This window comes from Poeciliopsis prolifica, unplaced genomic scaffold (genome assembly GCF_027474105.1).
Source record: "Poeciliopsis prolifica strain line A6 unplaced genomic scaffold, Auburn_PproV2 SCAFFOLD013, whole genome shotgun sequence".
Taxonomy (NCBI): domain Eukaryota; kingdom Metazoa; phylum Chordata; class Actinopteri; order Cyprinodontiformes; family Poeciliidae; genus Poeciliopsis; species Poeciliopsis prolifica.
Window position 1 is genome coordinate 4643846 of NW_026562388.1, and position 21081 is coordinate 4664926.

General features: G+C 38.8%; 1 protein-coding gene across 4 annotated transcripts in view; it reads left to right on the forward strand.

The window, feature by feature from the left end:
* Positions 1–10273, forward strand: part of fermt2 (FERM domain containing kindlin 2) — a 41924-nt gene extending 31651 nt beyond the window's left edge. For 2 of the 4 annotated variants that reach the window (XM_055038396.1, XM_055038398.1), the window contains 9 exons: positions 1079–1213; positions 2161–2210; positions 2784–2908; positions 3055–3161; positions 3234–3452; positions 5692–5712; positions 6742–6866; positions 6979–7120; positions 7743–10273. In XM_055038396.1, coding sequence (XP_054894371.1) covers positions 1079–1213; positions 2161–2210; positions 2784–2908; positions 3055–3161; positions 3234–3452; positions 5692–5712; positions 6742–6866; positions 6979–7120; positions 7743–7916 — 1098 coding nt within the window. In that variant the 3' untranslated portion in view covers positions 7917–10273. The remainder of the gene's footprint in view (positions 1–1078; positions 1214–2160; positions 2211–2783; positions 2909–3054; positions 3162–3233; positions 3453–5691; positions 5713–6741; positions 6867–6978; positions 7121–7742) is intronic. The other 2 variants (XM_055038397.1, XM_055038399.1) reach the window with 1 other exon arrangement.
* The last annotated feature ends 10808 nt before the right edge of the window (positions 10274–21081 follow it).

Sequence of the window (21081 nt, forward strand, 5' to 3'; positions counted from 1 at the left end):
AAATCAAGACTTGAATGATTTCTTGTTGCTGTGCCATTAGTGTTGCTGATGGACATTTGGTGTTCCTATCGGTGGCGGCTCTGTCACTACCTGTCTATTAGCACGTAGCTCTACTGTGTTTCATCCACTTACTATGAGCATACGATTTCACAGCTGAGGGAGACAAGCAGACATCTAAAAAAGGAGCAGTGATCGTTTAGTTCCAGTCTGGTTCCGCTGGGCGTTTGCATGCCGTCATCTTGAGTTTACGCAGAAATTTGGCATGTGTGGTTAAAGGCATAACCTCGACCCACAAAAATGGGGAAATAAGCTTTGTTCTTTAGCATATTTTGAAAAGAAACGTCCGTTTAGAATCAAATGTATCGCATCAAACTCTTTCTGCCAGTCTTACTGCTTGTATGCAACATATTTCTGCCAAACACAGCTCTGTGGCTTTCACTTTCTGGGCAGCTGTTCTTTCATATATCGGTGGAGGAGGCTGGTGATGAGTTGACGTGGAAAAATGCCATTTGTCAACAAGCTGTTTTTAGTTTTGGTGACTCACTGGAGGATTTTCTGTAAGGAGGCTATCCTTCTGAACTACTATTTCCATTGTTACTGACACATGTTTCCTCATCTTGCACATATGTACCCCAGTGAGAAAGATTTTTATTTGCTATTAAACTTCAAAGACATGCTATGAATGTTTCCCTGACCGCATCGCTTATTATGCGGTGCATTAGCATCGTCGGTCATTTTGTCCTATCCTCTTATGATTTTTTTAACTTCCTAATTTTCTTCTTAAACAATCTAAGTTAAATGGGATATAGTTGCAATAAGCGTTACCGTACAAGTCTCCTATAACATTCATTTATAAAAGGGAACTTGGAGCATTTTGCAAGAATAGCAGCAAACCAAAGATGTCAGCTAACATGACTACCGGTTCATTCCTTGTACATCTTGTTCCATCTTTTTGTGCTGTCTACTTCAACTAATTGTTTCTCAGCTTTACTGGTAGAGTAACATATCAATACTCCTGATTGTTCTGTATGACTCATTAAAGTTATCTGAAGTGAAGCTTTTTTTTTTGTTTCCTCAGTACCACATCAACAAGCTGTCGGGCATGTCTTCAGACAACCACATGAATAACAGCGAGAAGGAGGTGGATGAGGTGGATGCAGCGTTGTCTGACCTGGAGATTACTTTGGAGGGAGGGAAAACCTCCAGCACACTGGTATGAGGAAAAACTACTGCATTTTTTTATTGGTGGTGTGCATAATCTGAGCTTAAAATGGGAAACAATTTTTTCCCCATTTCTGAGGTTTTGGTCTATGTTTTTGTTTCAGTTTTGGAGTTCATGAGCTTAATTTACACTTCACATAAAGTTAACAAGGACACAAAAAGGAGTAAGAAGAAAAATAATCAAGATACAACTTGAGTGTACTATAAACTCAAAATTTCAGTAAATATATCATTTAGACTGTGTATAGCTATTTTTATTGCATTTTCAACCCCACTTCCCAACGTTTACTTTAAGTGCATTTTTCGGGCCCAACATGTAAACTGATGGACATTTTTGAGTGATGTAACAACTCAAAAGTGAGCTTGGTTCACCACTGTGTCTCTCAGCCTTGATATCCTGTAGTTATGAAAGGTTATTTTCAGAATGACCTGCTTTAGTTCTTTTTTTCTAACAGTTTTTGTCACAAGCAGCCATTCATCAGTGTAATGGATTACAAGAAAGTTAGACCTCCCACTGAGCTCTGTTAAATCCCTGGGTATGAGGGCAGTGTGTTACTCCTCAGAGGAAAAATTGGCATCGGTTTCAGGAAGTTGCTTGTCACCGCTTTTGTCTTGAGCTGCCTTTTTGTTGCACACATAAAGTGGTCACTCTTTGGTTTTTCATTGTCATTGTGCTAATTTTCTTCGTTTGCAGTTTATACTTTGTTTTGTCTTCACAAATAACTTGATTTTGGCCACAGATAATTTTTTGTATTTTGCCCTTTTATAGCTCTTTAAAAGTGATGCATTTAAAGACATATCAATTCTAAACCAAAGGACATGCTAAAAGTTAGATGTGGTATATTTCTGGTGTAAAATTTCCTCACTTTAGAGTTGCTAATTCAACTGTTGACACACGAAGCATAAATGTTAATGGATTTTTTTTCCATTTCCTCTCAGGGTGACATCACATCTATTCCAGAACTGGCAGACTATGTTAAAGTCTTCAAGTAAGTGTATTTTCAGAGCAACACTTCCCTAAAAAAATCATTTGCTCTTTCTCTGACATACAAAATACAAGTAACTCATCATAAATTCAAAAACATTTCTGATTGAAAGATTAAGATAATTTTTATTAACTTTTTAAAGCAATATTTTCTCTTTCCAACATTGCACTAAATTGTAATGGTTCCAGGACCAAAAACCATTTAAATAGGGGGAGCTTTTAGGTTCTCTTTAGGGAGATTAGTTGATGGAAGCATATTTTAAATCCAATGCGTTTTTGGCTCAAAGACGTTGCTGGCAGAATGTTGCCTCCTGGGATGCTTGTCTCATAAAATATGCAATATAAAGTTGTTTGGAGTGGGGTTGTGATATTGAGGAGTATTTTCTCTGTAAAGGTTTTCCATAATGCTGGCTCCATTTCTTCTCACCTCGCTGACTTTACACTTCAGTAGCACCCTCTTTCTCCTCTTGATCTCCTATGATCTTTCTTCCCCCACTCTTCCTGTTAACTTCTTTTAAAGAATATTGATCTTTTTTCCAGCTGAACCCTGATATGTCTGTCTGCCGTGCATTTCTAGACCCAAGAAGCTGACGCTGAAGGGCTATAAACAATACTGGTGCACGTTCAAGGACATCACAATTTCCTGCTACAAGAGTAAAGAGGAAGCACTCGGGACACCTGCACACCAAATGAATCTCAGAGGTGCAGAAAATCCAAACATACCGAAAGTGTTGCATGATTCTTATCATGAAATGTGAAGGTTTATTTTTCTGCTTTAAACATGTTATGGTAGGTGCCGTGTTAAAAGAATGACGGAAACCTTTTGTCCTCATTTCCCGTCTGCTCAGGTTGTGAGGTAACGCCAGATGTGAATATTTCTGGTCAGAAATTCAACATCAAATTGCTAATCCCCGTGGCCGATGGGATGAACGAGATCTGGCTTCGGTGTGACACAGTAAGGCTGAATCGTTTCCCCAGATTTGTCCTCCCTCTGTTGCTCTCTTTAATGCGGCTGTTCTGTCTGCAGGAGAAACAGTATGCTCACTGGATGGCAGCATGTCGCCTGGCCTCCAAAGGGAAGACAATGGCTGACAGCTCATACAACCTGGAGGTCCAGAATATTCTCTCCTTCCTCAAGATGCAACACATGAACCCCGACCCTCAGTTCATTGAACCAATCACCACTGACATCAACCCAGAGTGTCTGGTGTCTCCACGGTATCTTAAAAAGTACAAGAACAAGCAGGTAAGTTGCCCAAGTTCTGATGGAAGATTAATATTTAATGTTTTTTTTTCCAAACAATTTAATACATTAGTATTAAACTGCTAATAGTTGAGTTGATATCAGTGGCTCTTATTCCACATTTTTCTGTTTCTTACTGCTTTTTCTCCTCAACTTCCTGTACATATCTTCCTCTGTCACATTACATCAGAAAACACAATCTGTACAACACCAAGCTGCTTTTGCTAAACTATTTCTATCCTCTGATGCAGCAAATTCGAATTTCTTATGGTAAAATATTAAATACACCAAAAAAGCTAAGCTAATTTTCAGCTTAATTGGCCCTAGCTAGTTGGAAACTCCAGCAAAACTTTTAATGCTGCTAGAGCATTGTAATAATGCTGACAAAAATCCTCTTTAATGTGGGTGCTGTAACTTGGAAAAAAGCCAAAGAGGGTCATTTTTATTGTTAGTGAGGAAACCAGAGGAATCACAAACAAAAAAGATCTTATTTTTTGTTCAATATCCAAATTTGGTGCATCTGAAGTTGTTTCACCAGTAGGAATGAAAGGGTTCAACATTTAATCCCTGCCAGCCTTTTAATTCTCTTTCAAATGTTGGGAAGATTCTACACTTTGCTCAGCAGATTTGCATGCAAACAAATAGGCTGCTGTGTGTACACTGCAGCAGCTGAGTACACGGCCGCCATGGCAGTGTTGGTTAGGGATGGATGAGGCAGGATCTTACCTCTGTACTTTAGCTTAGTCACTCAATCTGGAGCTGTTTAAGTTGGAAGTAAAAATGTGGCGTTTTGCCAGAGGGAAGGATGTCAGGGGGGAGCTGATACAGTAAACGATGACTCAAAGAGTCTGGACCGCCGCCTGGAGTATCATAGATATCCAGAAAGAAATGGAGACGGAGAACAAGGAGTAGACAATCATGAATGTTATAAAAGAGGAAGCATTGAGTCATCATCAGAGTTAGTGTTGGTTCCAGGGAAATCACACATGTGGTTAGAAATACATAAAACGAAGCTTTGTTTTAAAAGCCTTTGTTCAGAACTGACTGTAGCTGAGATTTAGTTAGGAATCGTAAAAGAATAAGTTACTTTAGTCTACTGTGGATAAATGTAATGTATTTTATGTTGCTGTTTTGCTACTTTGGAATGCAGTTTAGTTTCTGTCATGACTGAAAAATGGCAGACCACTGCATAATGATCCAAATCAATCAAAGAAACGGTGCACCAGACACAAAATAAATTTTTGGCATAATCATCCAAGTCCTCCCACCTGTATGCTTCTGAAAACATGTTGAATTTTCCATATGAATCCATGCTTCTTCATGAAAATATAAATTGTTTTTAAGGATTTAAAAAATCCTTAACAAGTGTGTCCTTAACTGTAATAGCTGTATGTCAAATCCATCACACCAGCCCAGTGTACTGAATGCTTTCCACGGACTCAACATGAAAGGGCAATGCGGTACAGTATGTACAGTGAGTGCCTTATGCTCACACACATATGCACGCGTGAACTTGGGTAGTGGGCGTTGGGGTATCAGGAAATGAGCCTTGCTTGGGAATGCTGCGCGGGAAAAGTGTCTGGGAAAAACCTGTAAACCCTCTAGCTGGCTGCGGCCCCTCCCCATCTCCCTTCAGATCAGGCTTCCTGTTGCAGGATTCTTCCAGGGAGACTTCCGTGCTGTTGCTCCAAGCGGATGTACACACAGGAATGTCTGCGTTACGTGGGTTAGAGCACTGTCTGCTCTGCGTGTACAAGTTTAGCCATAAAGCAAACACTAAAAGAGTTGAAAAGCAGCTCCTATAGCTTCAAGACGTTAATCATCGGCTCCACTGAAGTTGGTACACACCGCCATCTTGTGGTACAAAATAAGAGGAACGCTGATATTTTATTGTCTCTGTGGAAGTTATGACACAGTAAACAGACAAAGCCTAAATATACAATTCCAGTTTCTATTTGACTGATGTTTTCCTTGACAACAGTGTTGCCATCCTTCTTTTCTGTTTTGAGCTCTACTTTCTATTGTGGCTCAATGCTGCATGACACCTCATCCCCACGGTCCTGTTCTTTCATTACAGTTATGCTGCAGTTTCCAGCATTATTTTTTTATTATTATTATCCTTCCTCCCTTGACTCTAATCTTTTTTGCCTGTTTGTTGTCCAAACTTTTTTTCCTCTTTCTGTTTTTTTTCTGCATCTCTGTCAAACTCCTGCATCTTTCCATACCCACCTCCTCTCTTCAGCCAGGCTATGTCAGGGATTTGGTAAGTGATGTGTCCACTGGGTGCCTTTAAGCCGTTCTGCATGTTTGTGTATTCTTTTTTTTTTTTTTTGTCCGGGTTCTCCTCTAACTGTAGAAAGTAGATGGCATAATTTCTAATGTGTGTTGTTTGTCATCAGCTATAACAAGTTTCAAGAGTTAATAATTGAAAGAAAATCACATGTGAAAGTATTGCTGTGGCTCCTACTTCATGTTGAAACAACAATCTTAACAAATATGTCAAAGACTAAAACATGGAGTTCTACTGCTTGCTTTAGTCCATTTAACACTCATAACAGATTAATAAGTGCTCAAATGACTATTAGCTTCATCACACTGTTTTAGTTTGTGTGTCTCCAATATAACTCAACTGGAGGTAAGTGACTGGCCACAGTAAACGTGTTTGGACAACAGTTACTTCACAAATACACACAATTGTGACTGAAACAATTTTTGGTTAGCTTGTGTTGACTTGTATGGCATTGATGTCAAAGAAGAAGAGCTGTTTAGGTTCACTGCAGTTGTTATGCATCAGCATCAAGACAATGTCTTGTCAAAAATAAAATAAAAAGGGAAAATAATGATCACATTAAAACAAAATTAAAGAGTAAGTGTTATTAGAAAAAACATTGGATTGTAATGTATGATGCCTTTGAGGTGACAGGATTTTTATATTTTTTTTTCCGTTCCCTTACAAAAGTGTTGCACTCACGCAGTAAGTTTTGCATTCTCTCGCAGTGATGTATTTACTAGTCACTCTGTTTGAATACGGTAAGGTTTTATCTATTTTTGATATCTTGTTTGAGGTTTTATATCTTTCTTGCACCACAAACTTATGTGTAAACTCGCCTTGATTCTTTCTTTGTCTTGACAACAGTTTATACTCAAGTGTGGATTTGTATTTGATGGGCTAGTTGTTGGTATGTGGTGACGGGATGACTTTGTTGGGCTGGGCTTAATTTGTGTTTTAGTTTAATAGAGCATCGTGCTAAATATCTGGTTTTTTTATGTGTGTGATTTTTGTCTTTCTCAGATTTCCGCCCGAATTCTTGAAGCCCATCAGAATGTGGCCCAGATGAGTCTCATCGAGGCTAAGATGCGCTTCATTCAAGCATGGCAGTCCTTGCCAGAGTTTGGAATCACTCACTTCCTTGCAAAGTACATAGTTCAATCCCCATGATCTATCTTCTTATCTGTATTTTTTTTTTGCGGCATATCATGCGGTCTGTAGAGTTAAACCCGTCATTCTGTTTCCCTTTTTGGTCCTCAGATTCCAAGGAGGGAAAAAAGAAGAGCTGATCGGAATCACCTATAATCGCCTGATCCGGATGGACGCCCACACTGGAGACGCAATCAAGACCTGGCGCTTCAGCAACATGAAACAGTGGAACGTCAACTGGGAGATCAAGATGGTAGGGAGGCCAATGAAAGTCACTAAAATTGCTTTTTTATAAGGTACCTTATAAAAAATGTCCTCACCCTTTGAGGTTTTTCACATTTATCCCCAGTTCAGTGCATTTTATTGGTGTTTCATCTGATATACCAACAAAGTGTATCACATAATTGTGAAGTAGAGGATTCCAAAACCTAAAGGTTTTACAAATAAAAATCTTTGATGTTTATTGCTGTGAATCCTTGAATGCTTTATACTTTGTAGAAATACAATTTACAGCAGTTCTATCTGCTCGTCTTTCGAGCCCAACATTTTCTCCCACTAGCTTTCTTTTTTCTGCTGAACAAAATATCCCCACAGCATGATTCCTCCTCCCCCATGTCGTATAACATGGGACTGGTGGGTTCGGCGTTAGGTTTTCATCTGACCAGAACGTGTTCTTTTCCATTTTCAACCATGTCTCTGACAAGGATTGTTGCAAACAAAACTTTTTATAAGTTCCTTAAAGGGGGTGCATCACAAAAAAAAAAAATGTAATGACAAAAAATGTCATATATTGTTGCCAAAATTCAAGAAAAAAATAAAAAAAGTCAGATTGTTTGTGTGTAGTCTGATTGATGCGACATGTCCTGTGCATTCAGGTGACTGTTGAGTTTGCGGACGAGCCCAGTCTGTCCTTCATCTGCGCCGAAGTGGATTGCAAGGTGGTCCACGAGTTCATCGGCGGCTACATCTTCCTGTCGACACGCGCCAAGGACCAGAATGAGTCGCTAGATGAGGAAATGTTCTATAAACTGACCAGCGGCTGGGTCTGAGCAGTCCCAGGCCAGCAGGGGTCGATGATTTATAGGTCAGGGGTCGGGAAGAGGAGCAGCCTTGTTTGGGTTTATTTTATTGTGTTCTGTTGTCTGTTTAAGTGTTTGAAACTGTGCTGAAGAAGTCAAAGTTTAGCACAGGTATTGCCAAGACTGACAATTTTTGTTCTTGTTACGTCACTAATGTTTTGGTTGGTACAATCCAGATGAAGCCTTGTGTTTTAGTAGGAACCTTAGAATGGCAACTTGTACCACCACCTTCTTATTCGCTTCATCACTTTCTTGTCTTTTCCTCTATTAGATAAATGGGCACAAATTTGAATCCACAATGATAGTTTGATCAACCTTTAGATCTAATCCCAAAGAATATATTTCAGACTTGTCTTTTTTTCTCTCTTAATCATATTCTGTATGTTTCCTTATACGGAGCTGATTTGATCATTTACCAAGTCTTGAGAAATATAGAGGAAATGTTCTGTCAGACTTTATTAATTATACAAAAGATTTAAAAAAATCCAAATGTCATATGTGGAGTTATTTCAATAATGACACTTATCTAAGATTAGTTTTTGTAACTAATTTTTGCAACATTTAAAGGAGTTATTTTTTTAATTTTGCATCATTATGGCATAACTAGTTTAAGCATTATGGATTAAATTCTACTTTGCCAAATGCTCAAGATAACTGAAGTATCCTAAGCATTGGCAACGTTTGACTTTTGTGGGCAAAAGTCAAAAGTTTTGTTTTCAAATGATCATAATAATGTAATAACCACTGACAAAAAGATTTTGGCAAATAATTCTGAATACTGAGTGAAGATGATGAAGTTCAAAACAGAACATATTTAAAAGCCCTGCATTTTCTTCTATACCTGGACTTAAGGAGCTAGAATCTTGCCATATTAACTAATATTTATTTCACATAAAGGAATGAGTCAATCAATAAATCTGATTGACAGGGTATTTGTGGTGGCAGTCACTTCTTTACGGCCACCATTCCCTTTCTATTACTCTCATTCACATCTCATGGAAACACTTTTGATTTATAGATTCCTCTCTGTTAACAAGCTGTTAAATTTTTCTTTTGCCTTCTTGTTTCACACCTTTCTTGTTTGGTTGAGCCACCAAGTTGCCCGTGTAATAGCCTTGTAAGCCTTCATTTGTATTCAGCAGACTGAATAGGAAACATTTCTGAAAATGCTTTAGTGCGCTATAATGAGCGTCCTGTGGGTTTTACCACCTGGGTGTACTGAATAAGGTCAAAATGTCTCATTCATTTCGAGTTATATGCAAGGGCGGCAATTTCTTTTGTGACTTGCATACATTTTTTTTTTTTATTTTTTTTTTTAACTGTAACAGCGAGAGGCGTGGCCGTCTGTAGCTGCTTTTACGAGTTTTAAACAACCGGAGACTTGAAATTACAGCTGTGATGTTAAAGTGCATGAACACTACACAACAGGAGGAACACTATCACAGTCCCTCGAAGCATGTCCTACGTTAATGAAGCCCTGTTTCTCACTGTATAGTATTATATCGTTATCAATACACACCAGCAAAAGGTCACCGAATTTAAAGTATGAATATGCAATTTTTTTTTGTTCTCTTCTCAATATGAAGGATTGATAAATGAAGTATTGTTATTTTTTGTAACTAATGTAAAAACGCAAACATTTTATAAAATTGTACAGTGTTTTTTTTTCTGCTTTGGGGATTTGGAGGGTTTTTTTTTTCTTTCAGAAGCCATCAGTCGACGTGTGTAGCTTTCAGAACTGTGTCTGTACATTGTGGTCTTACTGAGGTCCCACATGGCGATGCATATGAATTTAAATGAAGATAACACTAGTCTCAAACTCCTGACTTGGTTAAGATGTTTCTTTTCTATGTGCAGCCAGAGCCAGGGCTGAGTCGTCATTATTCTTAGTTTATTTTGTTCATTTATTTTTGTGTCTTCTCTTGTCCCATTTGCAAAACAGAAAAAAAAAGTCAATTAATGGTCAAGAGAACCATATTTATTATTTGTTTGAACTGACAAGTATTTACAAAAATGTCTGCCTTATATTGAGCTTGTTCACGTTTTTTATAACTGTTTTTTTTTGGTCACAACTGAAGAGTGCCATATAATGTGGTGAAGAAGATGACCCTGGAGTTTGAGACCGTTCAGCAAAAATTAATATTACTAAAAAATGAGAGAAGAAAAAAAAAACAAGCATTATATAAATATATATTTTTTCTTGTTGATGTTTTGTTTGCCTCCAGTGTCCAGAGCAGCTGTGCATGTCCTGCTGTTCTGTTTTCCGACTGTAAAAAAATGCTTTTATTTTAAAAAAAAAAATAATAAAGTAATTTTTATTTAAATGATTTGGCTCCAGGTTTCTCTGCAAAGTCATCTACACTCTTTTTGGTACATGCCATACCAAGTGGTAGAAGCATTTGTGTTTTAAGATATGGACTAATAATGCATACATGGTGGTTCTTGAGTTGCTGACAGCAGCCGAGTGCAGAGAGAATGACAAGTCATCTTGGTGTACTTGTTCACTTGCGAACAGAAGATATATGGACTGATGGATTAGACTGCACCAGCAGTCTAATTCATCAGTTCTGAATAAAATATTGCCTATACCTTCATTTTTTTGTCACTTCATGTAAAATGCTGTCATATGAAGTTTTTAAAGAAGTTTATTGCAATGAGTTTGACTAAATCTGCCTGACATTTGCACTTTGTGGCTCTTTTTTTTTTTTTTTTAGGCAGTACAAAAATTTACTGCAAGTCTTTTTGGAGCTGTCCTTAAAGCTTTGTGTGCACTAGCTTTGTCTTTCCACTAGATGGCAGAGTTCACCCAGAAGTACGTCTCAATGTGACGGTCTCAGGCTGGTGCGGTCCAAACATGACGAAAACAGACTGGCCAGCAGAAACCAGGTGGTGCCAAATGGAGGTAGAGATCGAATCTGAAGACGCCCCCTGACAATCTGGTTATTTTTCAGGGTTTTGCTTGTTCCTCTTCAGTGGACAGCCACGTGCCATTGGTGAAACAGCTGAAATGGGGAGGGCGATGACGAATCAGGACCCCCCTAAAACCACCTGATGATGACTTCATCGTCTTATGAAATGCTAGCAAAAATCAACATGGTTTAATCAGGGTGACAGGAAATCTATTAAAGAGGGTGACGATTAGAAAATAATGGATTTGCTCTGCTAATGCGTTTTATAGGATTCACTTAATTGCAAATATCCCGTTTTAGAGCCATAACATCAATTGAAAAATTTAATCAGTGTCTTATACTGTTGTATATAGGATACTGATTACATTTTTTATGCATATAAAAAGAGTTTGTGAACAGGAAAATGTTGAATGGATGTGATTCTGCTGATTGCCCACACAGAAAAAAAGATTGGATCAACACTTTTGATGCAGAAAGTGACCTCTGTGGAATTAAACGGGCGAGAAAATGTCTTTCTCCTCATTCACCGAAAAGAGTTTATCAGAACAAAACTTCCTTTGTTTGCCCAAGAATTATGAGCACACACAAAAAAAGTTTATGCTTCAGTCAGGACAGATAGTTCTAACAGGAAGTAAACAAGCAGACTACAACGTAACATTTTGGGGATTGTTTGTGAGTGTAAAATTGATCAGTTTTTATGTTTTCTTAAAGTTTTTTTATGAGTGAAATAGGCAGAAGTCACCCTGGGAACAATGCAAGCAATAAACAGATGGAGAAAGTGGATGAAACATCTGCTAACGTCTGCAGATTGTGTTAAATCAACATCTACTCTTTCTGTGTTCTGTATATTTAGCCAATAACCAAATAACTCCAGTTCTGGCTCTCTTTTTTTTTTTCGGTGTGTGAGCCAAATGAATAAGAGTGTTTATCCACAATTGTACATCACTATTTAAACTTTAAGCAGATGTGATTGATGTTGTTTTTACAATAATGTTTTTATATCTAGATATCGTGCTGGAGTTGAACCTTTAAAAATAAAACATGCTGACGAAGAGACAAAAGGTTGGATCACACAAACATGTTGATGCATGCCTTTGCACTTCGAAGCAACAATTTTGGTCAGAACTGGAGCAGAAATCCTCCCCCTCTGTGGTAAATTATAGCCAGACTAGCCTAGCGGAGTAGTTTATGAAGTGTCAAAAATTCTCCTAAATTTCTCCTCCTCTGGATAATTGACCACATCACTCACTTAACTCAGATTCAAGCAGAAGTCTTTGCTACCACTAATTTCCTCTTGGGTGGACATTGTGCTGTGCTTTCCTGCCAGAGTTTGGTGGTTCAGCTGAAATGTTATCACTAACCTTTCAACTGTGCTTGTTTCTCTTGAAACTAAATAAATTTACCCAAAACTCATCTGAAAGGAATAGGCGATGAAAATGTTCAGTTTAATTAATACGATTTCTGAAGTCTTATGAAAAACCGGGAGCTTTCTCACGGATCACCATCTTCTCCAGCACCAAGACTGAAATCCTGCTCCTAAATATGAAGACATACATTTTACAATCTGTCCACTCAGTTGAGTAAAGCGGTATCACTCATCTAGAGGACACTTTCCGCAAAAACATCCTATTCTTGTGGAGAGCTTCATTCCAACGCTTATGTAGAATTTTATAACCTTCAAAAAAATAGTTGTCAAAACTGTCGATTTGGAAATATGTCTTGATGGAGCTACTTTGCTTTTCTGAATCCTTAACTCTCCTTGCGTAAACTCCAGGTCTCACCGGGTTTTGGCCTATTGTATTCCTAAATTTAATGAGAGCTAAAGACGTTTCGCTAATGACTTCACCCATTGTCATAAATTCCTGCTAACCCTGGGGAGGATGTTGAGTGGATTTAGGCTTCGATGTGGGTGAAAAAAAATAAAAGAATGAGGGGAAAGCCTTGAGGGGTGGACGGTTCCTGCATATTTCAGGAAGTGAAAACATAAAACTATAGTTGCACAATCCATGGAGCACATAAGTTGCACCTGTCGCCATTCAGGCGCTGCAGCTTCCAGAGCGGCTCTGCTGTCTTGTAGTTCACAGCAGGTTAACGTCACTCCTAATGTCACAGAGAGTCCCGTCTGAGAAACTGATTGTGACATTCGCCCCTGCAGTGAAGAGAGCGCTGTGGATAATGTCAACCAGCGGAAGATGTGCTGATGAGCTGACTTGAAAAGTCATTGCTGAAATCTTCCTGATGAAAATCCTTTTGACCTTCTCCAGGTGAATTGGTTTTCTTTTTCCCACGCCTTTGTCTTCGACATGTTGTTCTCAGGATCAAAAAGACACATTTTTAAACATCTCACTGAGTGTTAGCTTCTTTGTTTTTTTTATGTTTCTGTTCCTCGTGTTCTTTTTTTCCCCCACTGATGTTGGCGTCACCAAGTCTCTACACAGCCTGTGACACTGAAAGATGCTGCATTATTTTTTATTAAGCATTAACCAATCATATATGTGAGTATATTGTTGTGCTGTTATTTGTGCAGCAGAGATAAAACTGACTAAGATTTTACATTAAATCGTTTTGGATTGAGATTTTCTGACATCCGTGGTCGTCTTCTGCTCTGATGTCAGGTTGATTTATCTATTTTCCACAAAGGCATCTAGGGAGATATTATGCAAAAAAAAAAAAGTAATTTTGCTAGAATCGATAATAGGCCGTTAGGGTGCATCCTGTCAGAAAATAACGTGGGTGGAAAAGGCTCAATGAGAAAGAACAGCTTTTCACATTTTCATTTTGTGTGAGGAATGTTTTGATCTTGGGTATTGAGAAAATTTATCTGTTCAGAACTAGTACTTTTGTTTCTATCAGTTTGCTGTGTGTTATGGTTCTGGAAAACATATCCCGCTAACTATGTGTGTGATGATTCTTTGATCTCTGCTAAGAGATTACCTGAGACTTTCACCTTTAAAAGTTCTGTTTTGCGCTGCTGTAATAACAGCCGGAAGCCAAATGTTTTCCACTGCCAGTTTGAGTTAAAGTAAAATATTATTTCTGGTTTTGTTGCAAAGAATCCCCGTCCTCCACTGGGACATTCAGGAGTTTTCTGAGATTTATTTCAGATGTTCAAATGCAGTAAAGCTTATATGGAAATCTTATATAAATTCTTGCCTCTGTGCCTTAGAAGTGACATGAAAGTGTATTCACACCCCTAGAACTTTTTCACATTTTGCCACACCAAATCCACAAACTTCCCAAAGATGTGAAGTAAAAGAAAGAGGATAAATATTCAAACTTTTTATGTTTGAATACATGTGTCCTCAATTTAATGCAAATAACACTGAATGAATACTGAGACATCCAGACACCCCACTAAAATGCATTAAAGTTTGCAGAGTGGCACAAAGTAGAAAAAGTTAAATAAATAAGATACCATTTTGTCATTGTCCCAAAAACAGTTTGGTGATGGGTCTTGTGTAGAGGTGGCTTCAAAAAACCCCCAAAGACTCCAACATTTAGTTGGACTTAACACATTGACATGTGACAGGTCTGCATTTTCAACCCACAGCTTGTCTGTGGTTAGCCTCTCCCCTGCTGATCTTCGCTCTTGCAGATATATGAAACACAACTCGACCCCAACAGTTTCATGACACAGGGCCGAGCAGTTCCACACATACGTCATTCCTATTATCTTCACAGTTGAGTCTAGAGATGTTTTCATGGAAATGTTTAGACTGAGCTAAACACCAATGAATGCCAAGATTCCTCCGTTGATGTCACAGTAACCTCTCCAGGGCTGCTAAACGCAGTTTATAGGATCTGGAAAAGGTTCTGCGCCGTCCAAAGGTGACACACAGCTGGGAAGCACTTTCAAAGTCATCTCCGATTTCGTGGCTAATTGACTTATCTGGTATCCTTCCCAAGTTACCAGATAAGTATTATTTGTAAGTGCTCATCGGATATTGTCAGGATTCTAATTTGGAAGCGCTTTCTTTTTTAAAGGTAAGCTTCGATTATGTTTCCTAAAGAACTTATCCCACCTGCTCATCTTTATAATAGCATGAGAACAGTCACTACATGACAACATCTGGCACAGCTGCTTCCCATCTGGCTCCAGATTCCTCAAAGTGAAGGTTCATCACCTTGTCAGTCTTGCTATGCTTATGGGACATCACACAAGCTGTAATAGAAATTTCGAGTTTGTCATTAATGTCAGATCGGGAGGGTTTCCTCTGAGTTGATGAGATCATGTCACGTGGTGTTTATTGCCGTGAAATGGAGCTCAGAGGGAGCCACCATGCGCGCTTCGGGACTTTCTGCAGGACACAAGATTTGTGTGCGAATGCATACAAACACAACTGTGAGCGGATGGGGGTTTTTGTTGATGGAAAGAAACTGCAGCGAATGCTATATGACACGCAGTGTCTTCCAGCTCGGGAAGTTGAATCTGATCCCAGGCTGTTTGCTGTGGGAGTTGTTTTCCAGAGTAACTCGTTTATCCCCGAGGACCTTTTTGGCTTTAAGCACTGTAGCACAAAATTGGGTAATTTGTATTACCTCGTGCCCCCAAAACCTGTTTTGTTGGGGCTGAATCTTGTTTTGTAGCTGACTTAATGCAATTTCAAAGGCTGTTTTTGCTGGGGAATATGTTGAGCGCAAACAGGGATGTCACATTCCTTCATTTCTTGTGTTTCCATGATAGAGCTCGAACTTGTCATCGCCTGGAGCGTGAAGTGAGCGCTTGGTGCTTGTTCGGTTGACACATTCGGGTAGTTGAAACCAAATTCAGGAAAAATGTGTTCAATAATCTTACATTCAAGAACTAATATCAGTCTGTCTTTTCCTTTTCAGTAATGGAGAGCTTTAGAGGATATAAAAGATTTATTGGGTGGTGGCAGGCTTTTATTTCTTTGATAAACTGAAGCTATTAAGAAACGAGTCTCAATGTATAAAATGCTTTTAAGATAAAATCATAGTCCTTGCATATTAGGGTTCATTTGTGTCCTGACTATTGATTAAATTATTATTTTTTGGGGGATCAGTTTTGTTAAAATATTTGTGTTGCACCTTAGTGGTCACATCTCCAATCCTGAGTTTTCTGCATGAAATAATTGGAAATATTTCTCAGTGGTACTCAGGGAGCTTTCATCTTCTATTACCCATAGCAGGCTTTTGATTGTTATCTCCCATTGAGATGAAACAGAGCACAGGGAGGAGTGGATTCCTGCTAAACACAGACGGCAGGCAAGCAGATATAACATGAGAAAGAGATAGAGTCCAGCAGAACCAATGAAGGCCGGAATGAGCTGGCATAACATGAGTGTTATTGTGTAAAATAAAAACACTATCAAATCCAATGGTAAACTCTCAACTACACAGGCATCAAAACAGATGAGAACATGAACAAAGTTACTTTTGGATCAAAACACTTTAGAGGATACAAAAAATGGAGCATCACTTACCATTAGAACAACCAGTGGTGGCTTTTGATTGAATTGTGTCTCTCCAGTCAGGGTAGCTTGGTGAATGGGACACAATAAGTACTCAAAAAAAAAAATCATCTGTCATTTCAGCCAAAACCTTGTTGGTGGTTTATATATCCAGTGGCAGGAAAATACAGCAATTTCCAAGTTGGCACAATATTAAAAGACTGTTTTTAAGTTTTTTTATTATTATTATTATTATTACAAACATAAACCTGAAATCTGAAAAGCTTGACAGTTTGTGTTCACAGAGGCTCTGTCAGTAATATTTCTACAACCATTAAAAATATAAAGTTAGGCAACAGGTTAATTAGATATTGAACGATTTCTTCAATACCCAGAGAAAATGTTGCTTCGGTGCCTTCTTACGATGGGGGTAACTTATGGTTTTGATTTCTGATTATCACAAACGCCTGTTGTAAAGTAAATAGCAAAAACAGCCTGCAGGCCTGATGTACTACTACTTACTTTGATGTTGTTTATTGTAATGCTAATATGTAATGCAAAAGGAAGATATTTACATGTATGACACACACTGAAGCATCCTCTGCATATTTAGCACAGAAATATATTCTTTTCTCTGATCTTCAAAGGTTTTGAGGTCGATGTGAATTGATATGCACCAATCAACTGGTCTAAAAAGTGAGTGGGCTTGAGCTTTTCACCTTTTGGTAATAACGAGTGAAATTTGTTCTGCTAATAACAGCAACAATAAATGAATATGATCATAAAACTTGTGATAATTCCCAGTTTCATCTACCAATAATAATTTTAACACAGCGAGGTTGCTCATACCCCTTGAACCTTTTCACATTTGTCCCATTTTGTTGAGATTTCACGGTTGTCAAATGCAAAGTAGAACATTGTTAAGCGTGGAAGGAAATGATATGTGAATTTTCCGTTTTTTTAAAATGGGAATTTAAAATCCGAAATGTACAATATCTGCATGCAGCTCCTCTGTTCGAAAATTTTGCAGAACAATGTTTCTGTTGCCATTACAGGTCCAACGCTTTTACCACACGTCTCAATCAGTTTCACACATCTACAGACCAGAACTGTCGTCCACTGGTTGCGAAATAACTCAGTCAGACTGAGGTGGAAAACATTTATGAGGAGCAATTTTTAAAATCTTTCTGTCTGAACTTTGACCGTGTTGTTTTAGATCCAAGCCATTTCCCACCATTCCCTCTGACTGTATCTTTGCTGTCTTTTGGGAAACCTGCGGTTTCCCAAAAGGGAAACCGCAGGTTTTTCTGTAGCCTCTGGCAGGTTTTATTCTAGGATTACCATATTAGTAGCTTCATCCATCAGCTCTGACAAACTTCTCCATCCCTGCTAACAGAGCAGCTGCTTTTATATTGAGATTGTGCTACCCTTCGGTGAACCATATTTACTTACTAGAAGTATGAGAATAATAGGGGCTGACTGCCAATATATGCTATCATTTTAATTTACAGGTTTTTAAAATGATGCACAAATATTTCTCAACTAAGCAGTTAAGAACAGTTGTGGTATTTATGTAACATAGTGTGATTACCACTTCGATATGCTTTCTTTGAAAATGTCACTTTAAGTAACTTCATAAGCTCAACCACATTCATAGGCTAGAAATAATGAGCATTATTGTATAACTTGACAATATCAAAGTAGAACGACAATGTATTGCTGCATAGAAATATGTTAAAAACATAAGTGGATCAGCTTCTTTGTTTAACACCGACTATAAATAATGGCTCGATTTCAGAGAGGTGAAGCAAGCTCTTATAGGGACGGCTGCAAAATGCACAGAAATGCAAACATTTTCGCTGTTTGACAAGCAAAATCTAAACAGGGGCTTTCAGGCGCCTCCTACCATAAATACATGGCATATTCCTTCAAAAGCACCAGTTTTGTGGATCCATACAGATGTTAGCTATTCTCCTTTAAAAATGCACTTACAGCAACATTTAAAAAGACAGACGCAGAATATGTTGGACTTCGCTCACTCGCTCACTCTCTCTCAACTCTCCAAAAGGACATGTGTGTTTTTTTTCTCCTGTGAACTGTCATGCAACAGCGAAACCACTCTGCTGCTAAGTGCAGCGTAAGCAACAAACCACATGATTCCAATGTTTGATTAGTGCAGCAGAGACACAGAGGAGAGGAAGCAGTTTGTCATAAAGAGTTTGTGAGAGTATGGCGAACACCTGGCCCTGTGGGAAGACACGAAGCAGCTCACAATCGGAGTAAAAGAGCACCTTTAAAGGATTGCACTGTTTCCCTCCTCTATCATCAGATCTATTTGTTTTCACCCTAGACTGAGGCACCTTGTTTTTATCACATCAGGCTCCGCCAGCTACGTTAATGTAAAAAACTGAAAGGCCAGAAGAATGTTTATATATTTCTTTTTTTGTAATTTTCATGGAAGAGATAAAGAGAGCATTCAGAGACAGGGAGGGACGGAATATGTAGCCAAGACACGAGAACACAGAATTGCCAAAAGTTTTTTTTTCACCTCCTCCTTTCCTTGTTTTATGAATGGAGAAGGGCCTAGCAGTGGAATAATAAGTTCTCCAGATCCATTTGGAGGCATTACAAGCGTATGGTATGAGGTCAACTACAACCCACAAAGTTATAGCTGTTGAACGAATTGAACATCGCAAAGATAATGAAATCCATTTGTGGAAATTATTACTAACAATCATATCTATTACACTTAGAAGAAATGTGGGCTGATGTCTGGACTTAAAGTGTGTGCTTGTAAAGTGAACCTCATAGACTCAAAGCCTCCGGAGGCACGGAACCGCCACGTGAGGCAGCACGTCACCTCCGCCAGGCAACCAACAAGACTGTCCTTTTATCATCAAGTAATTCCTCAAGAGAACGGTGATTGGTCCGCAGTCCGGCTCTGTTTGCCTCCCAAAAGATTTCAGTTCTACAACACAACTTGGAAACTTCAAATCACACAGACATAACTCCGAGGGTGTTCCAGGCTGTGGGATGTGTCATGCATCCGAACCTCATTGCTAACCTCAGCAATGAGTTGAGCAATGGCCAAAGCGAAACTTTCAACAAGTTTGTTATGCAATCCATCTTAAGTTGTTATTGAGACTGGCAACACCCCAGAAAATTTTGTGGTACAGTTGCATCGTGGCAGATCACTAACCAGGCTCTCTCTGGGAAGAGAGTCATGCCTGAACTCTCAAATTCAGCAGCAGGAAACAGCTACTGCACTTGGAGGCCACTCAGCTTGTGTGGGTTTGTGTCTGCCTCGTTTCCCCAAACCCCTCTTGGGCCACCGACTCGTTTTCAGTCCACCTGGAAAAAGTGAATCATTGTGAAAGAAGTGTTTCATGCCGGGGAGTTCGGAGGTGAAGTTCAGTATTGCAGAGGGGGAAAGCCTTCCTGCTGCTGCCCCACAGGTCTCGTTGCGAGAGTAGTTATGCATTTCCCCTCCAACAAGAATTTCTTCTCGGTTGTGAAGGATCTGTAAATCAAAGGCAATTGTCTGAAAATATGCAAAGTCTCAGGTGGTCTCAGGAGATGGTGCAAAAGTGTACTTCAATCCCAAATTCCTGCAATGAAACATTTCCTTATGTAGCACCAGATGGCTGAACAGCTTGCAGTGGATGGAATTGAAAAAAATGCAGCAACGTCTACAAGGTTTTCAGAGTAATTGAAGTAAAATTCTGATTTTATTATTGAATCTCCCATCTGCCAAGTGAGATTTATCTGTCTATTGACTTTATTTATTTTTTTATGAAATGAAAGTAAATATACTGTACTCAGCAGAGCAAAACTACCTGTTATCTGTCAAGTGCACAGCTGTGAAAGCATAACTGATTCAGACAGTTTTTTAAACTATATGATTAAAGTATGTGATCACCTAATGTTTATTGATGTATGAGGAAATAACTTCAGTTCCCAGAGCTTTGCAGATCCTTCTCACACATAATAAGCCAGATGTAAAAAACAAAAACAAAAAAACAACAACCTGAAACACATAAATCAAGACTTTCTTCAGGTGCAGCCATCGTGTCTGTGTCAGTCAGGTCGGGAGCGCAGCGTCATCAAATAGGGGAGAAATTCGGTTGACTCGCAGCCTAAAACTCAAAACACCACCTGGATAAAAATCTCCCACACACATTTCTCTGTTAATGCCAGCGGAGTTGCCATTAACTCGGCTGGCATGTAATGTTGATGGTACTCTCCAGCTGACAGCCTTGTTATATTGGTACCGCCCACTGGACCAAAAAGAAGCAAAGCTCGAAAATGTTCAGGTAGTGCAGGCAAGTCCGAACTAGTGCCTGAACAAAGCTAAAGCCTGAGCAATGAAGGAAGGGTGTTAGCGGTCATATTAATGACCCTTAACGCGGTGACAACAAATAAAACTAACACAAAGTGACAATAAAACAAGTCTTGTGACAATCTACAAGATGTGGCTGCAGTAGCTGAGCTGTATTTACTTTTAAGACAGCTTTGGAAAAGTTAGTTACTGTGAAGTGACATTGTGGATGGGTGGTGGATTGCCTACTATTATTATATACAGTATATTTAGAGGTTGAGTCATACAGCCAGGAATAGTACACTGTACCATTACAGTTACATTGTCACACATTTTCCAAACTGAAATTGTCTCAGGTACCTTTCCAAAAATGTAATTTGAAGATAGAAAACTCGCTTTTGTGGCCACCATAGTCTGAGTGCTTCAGTGTTGTGGGCATAAACAATAAAAAAATAAACATATTTTGAAAGCGTATTTTTATGGTCCACTTATGCAGG